Source organism: Camelus ferus, chromosome 6, assembly GCF_009834535.1.
Source record: "Camelus ferus isolate YT-003-E chromosome 6, BCGSAC_Cfer_1.0, whole genome shotgun sequence".
NCBI classification, from domain to species: domain Eukaryota; kingdom Metazoa; phylum Chordata; class Mammalia; order Artiodactyla; family Camelidae; genus Camelus; species Camelus ferus.
In genome coordinates, this window is record NC_045701.1 from 38,055,074 (window position 1) to 38,069,724 (window position 14,651).

Here is a 14,651-nt window from a genome sequence, read left to right on the forward strand (position 1 = left end):
CACTTAAAAGAAAACCCAAAAAACAGTTTTTGAAATTTTACCCACCCTGCTGGTTGCTAGCAAGAGCTTCTCCAAGTATCTCAACCAATCAAAAATAAACTCTGCCTTCTGAACTTCACCCAGTTGACTATATGCTTCTTCATTCAGCAATAAGCTATGAGCTAATTCCATTCCTTGAAGAAAATTCTCTTAGCTGGTCACGATTCTTCTCATTAAACTTCAGTCAATATACCTAAGAAAAAAATCTGTAATACAGGAAAATAACATTTTAAAAGGAGAGTGAAAAAGAAAGCAATCGCCATACTGGAAATCTTCCACAGAAAAGCACAAAGCATAAATAAATAGAGACATCTTTTGCAACAGCTCTAGGGTGAAACTGGGAAAATTCTACAAGTAAGCCCCAGTTAACATTGACACAAAATCCACCTCTGAATTCTGTACTCCTTTTTTAGAGGACAGGCAAAATAGAGCAGCATTACTGACATTCATCAATAAAATCTTGCTAAGCAGAAGAGACATTCCATTAAAATCCTGAAAATTTTAAGGTTAGAGTCCTCAAGTGTTAAGATTTCCAGTTTTCTCTGTACCATAAGTACCCTTCTAATAAAATGGGTCTTGGGTACATATAAACAAATGACTAAATATCCAGACTTCTGACTAAAATACTGTAGTAAAGCATGACATCCCTCTGGGCCTTTGCCCAGCTAGATAACCTGTCGTTTACCTGGAGATACAAACCAGGAGCAAAGGGACTTATTTCCAGTAGCATTTGTCCCCACCCCTACCCCCATAAAGACTATGCTTGCAGTAGCCTGAAGCTGGGAGTTTTAGGAAAGATTCCCATCTCAACCAGCATAGTCTCCTTATCTCTGTGAGCCTTGTTGTGAAAGCAAACTCATGTTTTTGAAGGCACTTGGATGGATGTTGTCCAGGGATCATAGCAATAAAGATCATATCTACTCTCACCCAGATCCAATATAGCCTACTGTTGTCACAAATAATCAACAGAAGACAGGAATTTGATACAACATTGTAAAATGACTATAACTCAATAAAAAATGTTTAAAAAATATGTAGAACAGAAATAAAGAAACAAGAAAACAACTTAAAAAAAAAAAACAGAAGACAGAGGAGTTTTTTTTTTATATTCATGAGCATCTCCTGGATATACCCCAGTACCTTTCTAAAACATATATAACATATAAGAATGTGTATATAATACATACATACACACATTCACACACAAATTTGTAAGATAGCATTTGTGGTTATGGAATCTTTTATTTCTAGGAGGTGCATGCTAAAGTATACAGCAGTATACTTTATATAAAGCAGCATGATGTCTGCAACTCATTTTCAAATGGTTAAGTAAATCAATTTAAATATGGCAAAATATTAAGTTAAATATAGTAGTGGGTATGTGAGTGATACTTTTACCATTCTTCAACTTTTCTGCATTTTTAAAAGATCACAGTAAAAAGTTGGAAAAATTATTTAAGAAAAGAAATTAAAAAAACAAAAGCTGGCTTTAAAAAAAATCATTATTACTACTTATAAGAGTAACAGCTATCATCAAGAACATTAAACAACAAAGAAGGTATATACAGATAAGATGAATACTCTTATTAATTAACGTATCAAAAAAACCTTGATAATTATAAATAAAATTCTAAGCTAAACAGAAACAGGTCATTGGAACTGCATACAAACACAGACAGAATGCTACAAGTAGGTAATTAAACTAAACCATATAAAATACATAGCTCATATTCCCCTAAGCAAATCTTCATCTTTTGTAGAGAAGCCTGTGAGTAAAGACGTATTAGAAAATCAGATGGGAGACATGGGGATGGCTTTTCTTTCTTTCATTATTTCTCTCAGAGAGTGTACAGGTATAAAATTACCTAGAGTTCCAGATCATCATAATTATTATATACCTAAAAGAACCTTTTTAAAAGACAGCAGCTGCAAACTGGTACCCTGTTGGCCAAATCTGGCCTACAATATATGTATTGAGGGAAGAATTAGTTACTAACATTTAAACACAAGATTTTCATGAAAATCTGGGTCCATATCCCCTTATAGCAATGAATGACTGAATCTAAGAGGAGCAAGGACTCTCCAGCAGATCACAGTTGTCATCTAGACCACCTTATTCATTTACATTATTTGCCAACTTCTGTGGGTATTCAGGTTTTCAATCCCTACTCTTTACATTACTTTTGTCCTCTGGCTTGGGCCAAAATTCTGGATTCTGACTAGAAGGCTGCCCCAGACATCAAGACAGTTTTCATCATCACTGTCTTCTCAAGCCTATGCTTTTTTTTAGCCATCTGGGTTGTCCTTTCCCAAGTAATCCTGCCTGCCTGCCCCACACCACCCAAGAACTGGCAGTAATTGTCCTCAAAAGAAAAAAAAAGTACATATTAGATTATTTTCAGAAACGTCAATTTTAAGGGACAAGAACAATAAAATCAATGGTGCTAACAACTTCACTTTTTACAGAGATAACATGAAGTTTTAGCTTCTTGTTTAAAAAATCCCCCTTTCCTTTCTTAAATTATTGAAGTAAACTGACCAAAACACACACAGTTAAGGATGAAGTTAATAAATGCTACAAAATCATTTCCAAAAGACACCTATTAAGTACACAGAAGGTGAAAAGCAAGTTTGCACTCAATATCTATGACTGCGTGAGGGAAAAAAAAATAACCTCAGCATTATAGAGAAAATTTCTTACAACCACTAGGGCAAGTCAAAATCCTATCTTAAGAATCAAATTACTCTTTTCAGAGGCCATCAGGACTGCTGAAGAGACATTTTTTCCTTGGGCAGCAGCAATATTGTGGTGTAAAATGATCTATCAAGAAGCAAAATAGCTAACACAATGCAATAATAAATAATTCAGTGAAAATCTTGAGATCATAAGCAGGTCATAAAGTTATCTCCAATGCCCCCAATACATCCCTCATACAAATTACTCCTAAAAGAAGCAGACAATTCGCATTGGCAAGCCCACATTAAACCCCTAAATCTGAAATGCACCTGTGATCTCCACACACGTACTATCAATGAGATAAGCAAATGCATTTTGCAAATAACAATGTTCCTGCTCTAACCTGAAGTTTCACTTTAGGAAGATGAAAACAAATGCAGCCAGTCTACTGTATGTTTTAATATAACCACAATTCTATGACTGTATATACCTGAAGAATACTTATTTTTCTAACTTTTCTCTTATTTTCCATTTTCATTTTTGTTGAGGCTACAAAGCGATTTGTTTATTAAAAGTAGACATATATAGTGATATATTTTTCAAGGTACTTGAAAAAAGATTCCATCAAACCACTGTATCAACTGTAACACTCGCCATTATTTTTGACAGAAGCTAATTTTTATTTACTGACCACTTACTATAGTCTAAGCACTACTCTAACTGCTTTACATTTTCGTGAATAATTAGCCCTATTTTAAGATGAGGAAACTGAGACACAGAGAATCTGAGTAGTTTTCCTACAGTCACACAGAAACTGGTCGTTACACTTAAGCAATCTGACTACAGATAAATGTGTTTTAACAACTAGAAACTACTGTGCTGCCACCCTTTCATCCAGTCAGGCCTGTCAGACACCTTGAAGCCAGGGATTTCATTCATTCATTCATTCACTTACCTTTATTGAAATATAGCTGACATACAATATTATGTTAGTTTCAAGTGTAGTACATAATGATTTGGTATCTGCAAACATTTTGAAATGATCACCGTATCTATATAGGGTTTATAGATCTACTTTGGTAGAGATGGGAACATATGTTGAAGTTTACAGGGGGAAGTCTTCCTCGTCTTTTTGGCCATTTTAGTTTCTCAAAGTGATTTATTATACCATTTTGAAGAGAGAAAAGAGGGAAAAATTACAAATAATCAAACAGAACAATCAAACACAAAATAGACAGCTTTATTAGTTTTTTCCTTCCAGAGCATGAAAAGACCAATTTACAAAATAAACAAGCTATTAAGAAGTAAATGGAACTAATTCCAGAATGTATAAAGCACCAAAAGTTTTGGCATCTCTCTCATACTTAAATTACTTTTCTTTGATTCTCAATCCTCTAAAGGACATCACAACAGCTTCAACTCAGCCACCAGTCTTTAGTTTCTTAGTTTTGTTCAAAAAACATAAAGCAAACAAAAATATACAAACAAAAACGCCTCTCAAGAATCTCCCACACTTCAGGATACATATATAAATCTTAAAATCCACACCTTTCAAAAAAAAAAAAAATACAAAACAAAAAACCCCAAACAGTAATTAGCTTGCTGAGGAGGAAGGAAACTTTCTCTACCCTTCTAGGTTTTTCTGGCCAGTCTAAGAATCAAACTGACATAAGACAGACTAACAGGAGAAAAAATTTAATTTTGTAAGCACAGGAACCCCACACACAAGAGGGTCAAAGCTGCAGGTATATGGAAGGTTCAGAGACAGAAAGGTAAAATAAAATGAGGTATATCTGCCATCTTAAGCCAGGGAGTGGGATAGGAGCCCGGGGCTTCCAAGGGCAGAAAGGGCCACTCACAGGATGGTAAGAAGAGACATTTGATAATTAGATGCTTGCTCCGACATATACATGGGGCCACATAAATATAATTTATCTCTAGTAGTAACTCTCATCTGGGAAAAATCTTCAATTTAAATTCTCCTAGGTAGTCAAGGGAGAAGCAGTATTTCCTTTAGAATGAGCAGGGTCTCTCCGCCTTTCAGAATAATCCTCAAGCAAAATCCTCACTGTTCTGGGCAACTCATTTTGAACTCTCAGAAGATTTAATCTAGAAAGAAGATGGATCATTCCATCCTGACCTAAGATTCCCTTTGACCTGTGATTCAGGCTTTGTGAAATTAAAGTTTACAAAACAGGAGCTCACAAGTTACATGGAGCATTAGGTAATAATTAAGATATTGCTTATATGAAGGCTACCCCTGGTAGAGAAAACAATGAGATCTTTTTGTTACTGTACTTTATATACCCCTAGACATGGTCCTAAAGTTGAATTGCTGACACACTGTACTTAACTGGCTTCAGGGTAAAATGGATATTGAAGTAAGTCATTTATAATTTTAGAGTTAACAGTTTTATCTCCATGATTTTTAAATCTTGCCTGTATTCCATTTTTGAATCTAAAACATCTTGCTGCTTCTTACAATGTACTCCTTTCTTTAGAATTTACCTAAAAAAAAAATCCTTTCTTCAGGAAGCTTCATGATTAATTCCTCTGTTATACTCTCTTTTCTTGGTATGGCACTTTTCCCATTATTATATTCATGTTTCTTAAAATGTTTGGCTTCTCTAACAATCATTTAGATTGTAAGATTCTCCTAGTACTTTTCCAAATCATGGTTCAAAAATGTTAACAATGATTCTTAGGGCAGTAGCATTAAGGATGGAGTTATTTACACTAGTCTCCAAATTTTTAGTGATTTCAAAACTTTTAAAATGAAACCCTTAACAACCAAGAAATAAACTAAATTTCTGTTAGATTCCTAACTTTTACAATTCACAATACCATTTGTCAGCATCATCTTGGTAACATCACAAATGGGGAGGACACATGTATAGCCTGCTGCAGTTTAATGGCAATGACTTTCTCTTTCCCAACAGACCCCCAAATCACAAACTGACAATATTGGCTATTATTTCCTGAGCCAGGAACTTTTTAGGTGCTTAATTTATATCATCTCTAGTCACCACAAGAAAGAAAGCAAGGTAGGGATTACTGGTTCCCATTTTATGGGAGGAAAAAACTTAGATGCCAGTAAACAGTAGAGCTAAGAATAAACCCAGGTCTCTTTGGCAACAAAGCTCATTCATTTTCCTCAATGCTAGGTAGCCCTTCCACTGGGGCAAAAAAGGAAAAAGAGCATTTTCGACATTAGGATGTGAGGGGAATAAAGTAGAGAACAGGACATGGTAGCAGGAGGAAGGGGGAGCATTACTTTATGTTTGGGTTCTTTCTCTACCTATTTCCCCCTACGCCTTTCAGTAAATCACAAATTGGCTTCATCTCCCAAGTTCTCCAAGGATAAGGGTCAAAACAAACAAAAAGGGAGCATTGGGAAAATAGCAAAAGGAACAACAAAGATGAGGTAGGCAAACTTAAAATTAAAAGAAGCTAAGCATGTCAAGACTGCAGACCTACAACAATGTTTCTCATAAGTTTCATATCAAACCCTTTCTAGGCTAAAAATGACTTGTTGCATTATAAATTTTAAAATCTGATTTTTGGAATTCTGAATACAATTCCCATAAAATCAACTTGGTCCATGTTTCTTAAGTAATATCACAAAAATATAACTTGTCACATGCCCCAGGCACAGTACTAAATCCTTGTTTTACTTTGTAATGAAAATACATTAAGTGTAGCAAGATTCCAAGAATGTATCTTGCAAATTTGGTGGAAATGGAGAGAAAGTTGCTTCTCACCAGTGTATAATACAAGCCAGTAGGAATGGCAGTTATACACGACTCCAAAAACTGTTGGGGAGCACATCCTATTTGACAGAGAAGTTGTAATGGAGTAAGAAACAGGAGTTACATAGTTATAAATTGGGGTAAGAAAGGGCCAGAAGTGAGGATGCAATTTCCTTTGCCTTCCTCTCTTGTTTTACCAAAGTACTACAGGTTACCATTAGGGATGAGCAGAATGGCAGAAGCTGGATTCAGTGAAGCAGACTGCCAATGGGGGCCCCATCTGAAGTCTAGCCCTGGCAATTCTCCTTCTGGATTACAAAATAGAAAACCCCTGAAGGGTAAAAGGACGTATTAGGGGTGTTGGTGGACTGAGCATCAGGAACCAACTCTGATAAGGCAATGACAGGAAAAGGAACTAAAGCTTTTTGAAGATTTAGCTACCAGAAACTTTTAATTCACTATCTCATTTAATTTTCAAAACACTGAAACTCAGATATTACCATCCTTACTTTACAGATGAGGATAATGAGTTAAGAAATTTGTCCAGGACAAAGATGCTATTTAACTGGAAGAAAGAAGAAAATGCCTACATTTGTCTTGTTTCAAAGTCCCTGCTCCTTCAGCTACTTCATACAGTCTCTCCATATAGCCTCTAACTGCTGCCATTACTGACAGTTACTGCCATCCCCGCTGAAGCACCTAATCCTTCTAACTTTGTTGTTTTTTCTTATCACTTCACTCTTTTCTTAGGTTTCCAGCACTTTGAGGCTTTTTGTTAAAGTGTGAGGTCTAGAGACATCAATTTCCGGAGAGTCCTTTCCATCTAGACAGTAAATCAATAAATAATAACAGTGTTAGTTTTGTCCTTGGCTATTCTTGGCAATTTTTATCACTCATCATTCTACAAATCAACTTTTACATCTCCCCCTGAGAAGAAAGATTTCATTCTGGACATTTTGAGGTGCTAGAAAGCAAATTTTAAAAGAAATTTTACTCTAGTATCTCCCACCACACTGATCTTTAAGTCAATAAGCAATCTTACTACTTGGCACCTAGTTGAGAATCCAGCAACAAGAAGTAAAAAATATATATATATATACAGAGGCTAATTGTTTCAAAGATCATGAACTTTATTCAGATAAGTTTCTTCTCCCTTAAGGCCTGTTCACTCTTAGTTTAGTTTAAACATAATAATCCAGTTATCTGGATTCTAATTAGGGCAGAGTCAAGTACCATACTAAAAACGAAGGAGAAAACTCAGTGAGAGTAGGAAGAAGTCAGAGCAGGCAACTAACAGTGATGGATGTGACCAAAATACTATTTAATATAGATATTTTAAAAAGCAGGACATTATGGGGATACTTAGTACAAGATCAAAAAGTGCACAAATGCCACTATTCCCCCAGCTCAGCAGAGGCCAGAAATCATTGCTCCACTTTCCAAAATATCTGTATCACTGTATTTGCTGCTAATGCAGTCTGCCACCTAGGACTTCTTAGTTATAGCCTTTTCCCCCCTTCTAACTGTTCATACTAACCTTGGTTAGCATTCACAAATTCATCCTTAATTCTGTGGTCTGACATCTCAGCTTTTCTTGTGGTTCTCACTTCTAATTTACAACCTATCTAATCTAGATATGCCTAGTCTAGAATTTAGCCACATCTCTGACTTTCCTAGAGCCCTACCTGAGGGGTTGTCTTAGCACACACTGCTTCTCACTACCTGCCAGATGCCTAGCTAGGCTCTTAACTTTTCTAGTGTAGCTCTCTGGAACAACTCCACTATTCCTCTGCTTTCTGACTCCCACTGTCATGGTAAAACCAATACAGTGCACATGCCATCTGTTACCTTTAACCTCCAGTTGATCCGAGGCAGCACTCCTTAGTCAAACTCATTGATATTTCTGCAGCAAAAGATAAACATATTCACATTAAGGTGGGATATATAATGACTGTAAATAGCTTCATATCAGCTGATGTCATGTTTTGCTACCAAATGAGTTAAGAAAAAAACTTTTCAGAGCCTTTAGGACTCTGGAATTAAGATTAAGGGATTACCTGGGGGGTTTTGTGGGGAGGGGGTTGTTTTGGGGGTTTTTTTGCTTTTCAGATTTCCTCCCAAACTATGCTTTAAAAAAATGTGCATTTCAATGAGTAATTTCAATTTTCTTATGATTTTCTTTACATAAAAATGTATTGAATAAGTGAGGTAATATTTTGCATGTATCCAGAAAAACATGCATATATTCAACATACAAAAATCTACAAGCACAACAGAAGATATAGACAGATGCTTTTGTGTATCCATAGAGAAGCATTATCTGAGCAATAAGCACAATTAAGTTACTGACAGAGTACATACATAAAATGTTTTATTTAGTATAGTGAGAACCATACTGTCGTTTTAAAATTAGCAAAAGTATATGCTCTGCTTTAAATATTGAAACATCACCTTATACAAGTTTTCCTTATCACATAATTAGACATAATTTCTTAGGCAGGTAACATTAACACAATGTTTTAGTATAGCTACATTATGCTTCTTTTATAGAAATAATTATTTTTTAAGTTGCTATTTTTTTTTGTTTTTTTTTTTTAAAGGCCCAAACCTGATTCAGGAGACATGCTACCATTTCAATCTGCTGGGTATCTGTTTACAGTTCTAATTTTCCATTTGGGTCTTACTGTAGATGCATGTTTGACTTCATGCTCACAGTTACACTTCTCTTAATTTTCTTTCTCATCTTTCAATCAACTGCTATGTGACTAGACTCATGTTAAAAAATGTTTGAGTAAAAGGTACTGTTACTTGTGGTAACCATCACCAATGATACCATAAAAAAGAGTTTACTAAATGAAAAAAAAAATTTCCACATTAGATCTAAACATATAAAAATCCTTTCCTTTCTCTAGCCTTCCAAAAGGCTAGAAATGCTGAAATTAAAAACTTTATACTAGGCAAATATAACAGAAAAGCCATGATTTTTTTCCATCACTACTCATCTAGGATCCAGAAGCATTTATGAGATCCCATAGTTCACCTGACATAATGAAAAATAAGATTATGAATTAAAACTGAACTTGACCTATTTCTCCCTACAAAAGATTTAGAGATTAAGAGTTTAGAATTCCAGTCCACAGTCAGCAATTTTTTTCTGTAAAGGACCAGAGAGTAAATACTTTAAGCTGTGTGGGCCACAGTCTGCAACACAACTACTCATAAACAATAAATAAACAGCCAGAAATAGGTAAACCAGTGTGGTTGCATGTTCCAGCAAAACTTTATCAATAAAAACTGGCAGCAGGCTGGATTTGGCCCACAAACTGTCAATTGCTGACCCCTAGTGTAATCCAAAGAATTTACCACTACAACTAGACTAAGGATTCAATTAAATGATTCAAATAAGTCTTTACTAATTCCTTAGGCCTCAGTTAATTTATTTCTTAAAATGAAGCTTACTAAGTTTCTGCAGTCTCCTTAAAATGCAGAAGTGCTTTTACATAAGAGGACTAAGGTTCCACGAAAGGACTGTTCAAACCTATCTACTATACTATGGATAATTAATGAAACACAAAAGACTCAATAAAGTTTTTGTTTTTAAATGCAGATGTCATTAATCAAGATTTAGAATAAAAGAATTTTAGAATATGAAGGGACCTAAACAAATTCAATGTTTAACCTTTTATTTTATTCAAAAGATAATTAAGAAAAGTTCATAAAAGTTATAAACTGTCTCCATCCCCTTTCTGAAATAAAACTGAATAGAAAGGAGGATACACGCATTACTTAAAGACAGAAGTTCTTAATTTTTTTCCTTAGATTATGTATTATTTGCGTAATTTTTTAAATTTTTAAGCTACTCTGGATTATGCATTTTGTCACTAAAGTCAGATACAATGAAAAACCAAGAACAAGGAAAAGTTACCTAAGATCCATAAACAGTAGTGGAGCTTCAGCTAAAATTCAGGTCTCCTGTCTTCCTACATTATAGCTATCTATATAAAATTACTGTACTTTTCTCAAGTGTCATCATTCTTACGTTATAATCCTTTCCTGCTTACCCATTTTATTAAAGAAAAAAAAACTATGGTATTAAAATGTAAGGCGAATGTCGGCTTCAATGCTTATGTAAAATCACTTTCTCAAAGACATACTTTCTAAATGTTTGGGGAAAAAAAAATAGGACAATTCTCTCCCTATCCATCTAATGCCCTGCTTTCCTTAAACTTTAAAGTATCTCGCCAGAGTATTTTCTCTGAAAGTTCTGAACCGTCCTTACGGGCGGGCCCCTTTTCCCCCTCCTTTTAACGCCTTCTCTAGGTTGTAAATTCCTTAAGGGCACTGAGCCTGCACATAAAAGGTGCTGAATATTTGTTGAATAAACGCCTGCACATAAAAACAATGTATAATTATGACCCTTCATAAAGGAGCTCAGATCATTTGACAAGTACTACCTGACTTGACAGTTAGGAAAATGATCTTAACTTGCCAGGAATATACATTACTGTGATAAGTAAGTGCCATAAAGCGCTTTATAAAGTTTCCAAAGACTTTATAACCCCTTGAAATGACGTTGTGCTGGCCGAGAGTAGGGTAAGAAATATTTCCCCATACTAAGCAAATGCTACCCCAGCAAAGGCGTTCTTTCTTTGCGAGAAGGCAATAGCCACTCTCCACTGCTCCTGGAAACCCGCCTCCAGGGCTGCGCGCGGGCGTTGGGAGAACCTCGCCCTCCGAAGCCCGGGCTGGGGCCCCGTTCCAACCCCCGGCGCAGCCGGCGCCGCCAGGGCGGGTCCGGGGAGCCGCGCGCCGGCCAGGCGGGCTCCGACCAGCCGACCTTCCCCGCACGCCCGGGGGCTCCCGCCGGCGGCCACAGTCCACGCCTACCTGTTGTGCCCGGGAGAAACCAGACTTCCCCGGAGCCCAGGAGGAAGGACGAACGGACTGTGCTGGCCATTCGGCCGTCCCCGCGCCTAGGTTCAGCCCCCACCTCGGCGCGCTCCGGCCCCTTCGGCCAGGACACACCTAGTCGTTCGACCGGTGCTTGCTCCCGGGAGTCCCAGCTTCCTCCACCACTTCGCTGCCGCGACCACCCCAGGGACCCCCAAGCGGCTTAACTCACAGTGCAGGCCCCGGTGCGTGATCCCTCCCAGCCGGCAGGCAGCCCAGACACCACCCCCTCGCGCCCGGAGCCGCCTCCACTCCGGGGATCCCCGACTGCTCACCTCCGGGGCCCCCCACGACTCAGAGCCCGTCCCAGCCCCGCCACGTTTACGGGATCCACAGCGCAGCAGGTTAGCGCTGGGACTCGCCGGCGGCGGCGACTGCGAGGCGGCGGGGCGGGAGGGGCGCGTGCGGGGCGGGGCAGGAAAGCTCGGAGGGAGGCGGGAGCCAGCGATTGGGAGCGCGCCCTGCCCCGCGCCGTCGACCCCAGGCTCAGCCAGCCGCCCGCCGAGCGATCGAACGCCCACTCTGGCAGGCGTACTGCTCCCTCGCCGAAAGGGCGATGGCGGAGACTGCGGCCTGAGTTGAGGCCAAAGCAGTGGCTTTGCAGTCCGAGGAGTTTGGCCACACCCATTTTTTGTCTGTTTTGCGCGCCAGCCGGAATCCTTGGGGGCAGCCTTGGGGCATAAGAAGTCTGAGACACGACTGGAGCCTGGAGAAATTCAGGCGGGAGAGCCCTGTCTGTAGACAGTGGAATGTGAGACGTGGAAGGGACCCTGGAGAGTCTCGTAGTCCCACCTTCTGGTTTTACAGCCCCACACTCGGGCCTGACGTAAAGCGACTTGCTTAAGGTCACACACCCAGTCTCTGGTGGAATTGGGATCAACAGCCTCTTGGCTCCAAGTCAAGTGAGTTTTTCCAGTATATTCAGCATTTTGAATGCAATTTTACAGTTTTTATTTTGAAACAAGCTCGAGCTTACGAAAAATGTTGCAAATACTGTATAAAAAACATTCCCTCCCACCCACCCGGAACCGTTTGATATCTAAGTTGCTGACACAATGCCACATTGCCCATAAATACTTTAGTGTATATATCCTACTAATTAGCATCCTCTACTTAATCACAATATAACATCAAAATCAAAATATTTATATGATATATTAAGTTTTGCCAGTTGTCCCAGTAATGCTGTTTATGATGGAAGGATTCAGTTCAGAATCGAGCACTGAATTTATCTGTCATGTATCTTTGGTCACCTTCAATCTGAAACACTTCTCAGTCTTTCCTTGACTGTCATATCCTTGACACTTTTGAAGATTCCTGGCCGAGTATTTTATAGAATGGCCTTCTCTTTGCATCTGTCTGATGTTTACTTATGATTAGATTCACGGTGGGTGTCTTTGAGAAGCCTCTCATAGAAGTGATGCTCTATTCTTCTCGTTGCATCCTCTCAGGTGGCCCATGATTTTAATTTCTCTCATTATGATGTTTATTTCAATAAGGTAGTGTCTGCCGGGCTTCTTCAGTAAAGCTGCTTTTTCCCCCTTTGTAATTAAGTATTTTGTGGGGAGATTCTCTGAAACTATGTAAGTTTTCTGTTTCTCATTAAGATTTCAATTTATTTATATCAGTAGGAATTCAGAGTTTCCTATTCTGTTAAGTAAGCTATAATCTGTTTCTATCACTATTTATTTTGGTGTTCAAATTGTCCCAAGTTTGATCAGTAGGATTCACCCATTCATGCTGGCTTTTATGTCTTTGTGTGTGTGTTTTTAACTCTTTCACAATGTATTGTTGTAAAACATTTTTTAAAATACAGAAAATTTGTAAGAGTTTTATGTAACATGTATCCACTGTTCAGATTTTTCAGTAACATTTTACTATTCTGTACCCTTCTGACATACTTCATCATTCTTTGAGCATTCCGTTACTTTCTGGCACAGTAAGATAAGGCTCATCATTCCCCAGCCCTGGATGCAGCCATTTTTTTCCAGGAACCCTGGTTCCTTTCAGTGGAGAATGTTATTTGGAAGCACTAGGCATGCTCACTGCTATTGGGGTATCGCTGCTCAGACTGTCTCAGTGTTTGCACCTAGGGAATATTTGCACATTCATATACATATACATCTGTAAATGAATACTCACATACACACACATTTACAGCTATATTTCTTTAACAATATATATTGAAAAACCATATATTCACAGTAATACATCCAATCCAGCATCACAGTTTATTTTAGTTTCCTCCTTTCCACATTTATAACTACTTTCTCCTATGGAGAGAACCCTGGATCCTATTATCTTTGAGATATTTACTTGTTTGAATACCTCTCTTAGACAGATAGATAGATAAATAGATAGATATTCCTCCAGCTTCGTTCTTCTTATTAAGTATTGCTTTGGCAATTCTGGGTCTTGTGTGATTCCATACAGCTTTTAGGATTATTTGTTCTAGTTCTGTGAAAAATGTCCTGGGTAATTTGATAGGAATCGCATTAAATCTATAGATTGCTTTGGATAGTATGGCCCATTTTACAATATTAATTCTTCCAATCCAAGAGCATGGGATATCTTTCCCTCTCCTGTATTTAATCAGTCACGCATCCTTCCGTTGGAGGATGCTGTCCTTACCCCACTAAGGTTCTGCAATATTAGCCACTGCAAGCCCCTCTTTCTCTTTTCTGACCCCTGCTCCCAAACCCTGTGCCCATGCCCAGCCCATAAGCCCTTCCCACTCTGTTCAGGTTCTATCCCTTGCCAAGCATCCCTTAGGCATCCTTCTTACCCACCTTGATTTGTGTGTGTAGAGTACTATAAAGTACGCTAAGGAAGGTACAAAGGCATTCTAGATCCTGAAGGAGAGAGCGATTGCTGTGAAGTCCAGCAGAGATGCTCACGAAGAGTTTAAAGAAAGAGATGGGATTTAAATTGGCTTTGAAGGATGCATAAGAATGCATGAGTAGGATATACTCTGTAAGATATTGAAATAACTCTGGAAAATAATTTGAGCACAAAATTATTTATCCTTGGCCCAAGTCAGAGAAAGTGATTCATTTTGACTGAGTATGTCAAGAATAACAACACTAGAATTTTAGAGCTGGAAGGGACATTATGTATCACTGAGTCCAACCACTAATTTTACAAAGGATGCAAAGATGGCTCCAAACTTTAAGCCTGCATGACTAAGAGATTAAAATTAGGAGGAGGAAGTAAGTTTAATTGTAAACATGTCACAT

The 14,651-nt window shown here is 38.1% G+C and overlaps 1 protein-coding gene across 6 annotated transcripts in view; it reads right to left on the bottom strand.

Moving 5' to 3' along the window:
* HEATR5A (HEAT repeat containing 5A) overlaps positions 1 to 11,840 on the bottom strand; it is an 87,743-nt gene extending 75,903 nt beyond the window's left edge. For 5 of the 6 annotated variants that reach the window (XM_032481833.1, XM_032481837.1, XM_032481836.1 and 2 more), the window contains exons 1-3: positions 11,691 to 11,840; positions 8,314 to 8,368; positions 46 to 245 (exon numbers count right to left, since the gene is read on the bottom strand). In XM_032481833.1, the coding sequence (XP_032337724.1) occupies positions 46 to 171 (126 nt within the window). In that variant the 5' untranslated portion in view covers positions 172 to 245; positions 8,314 to 8,368; positions 11,691 to 11,840. Of the gene's footprint in view, positions 1 to 45; positions 246 to 8,313; positions 8,369 to 11,587 lie in introns of all 6 variants that reach the window. The other variant, XM_032481832.1, reaches the window with a different exon arrangement.
* Between the last annotated feature and the right edge of the window lie 2,811 nt (positions 11,841 to 14,651).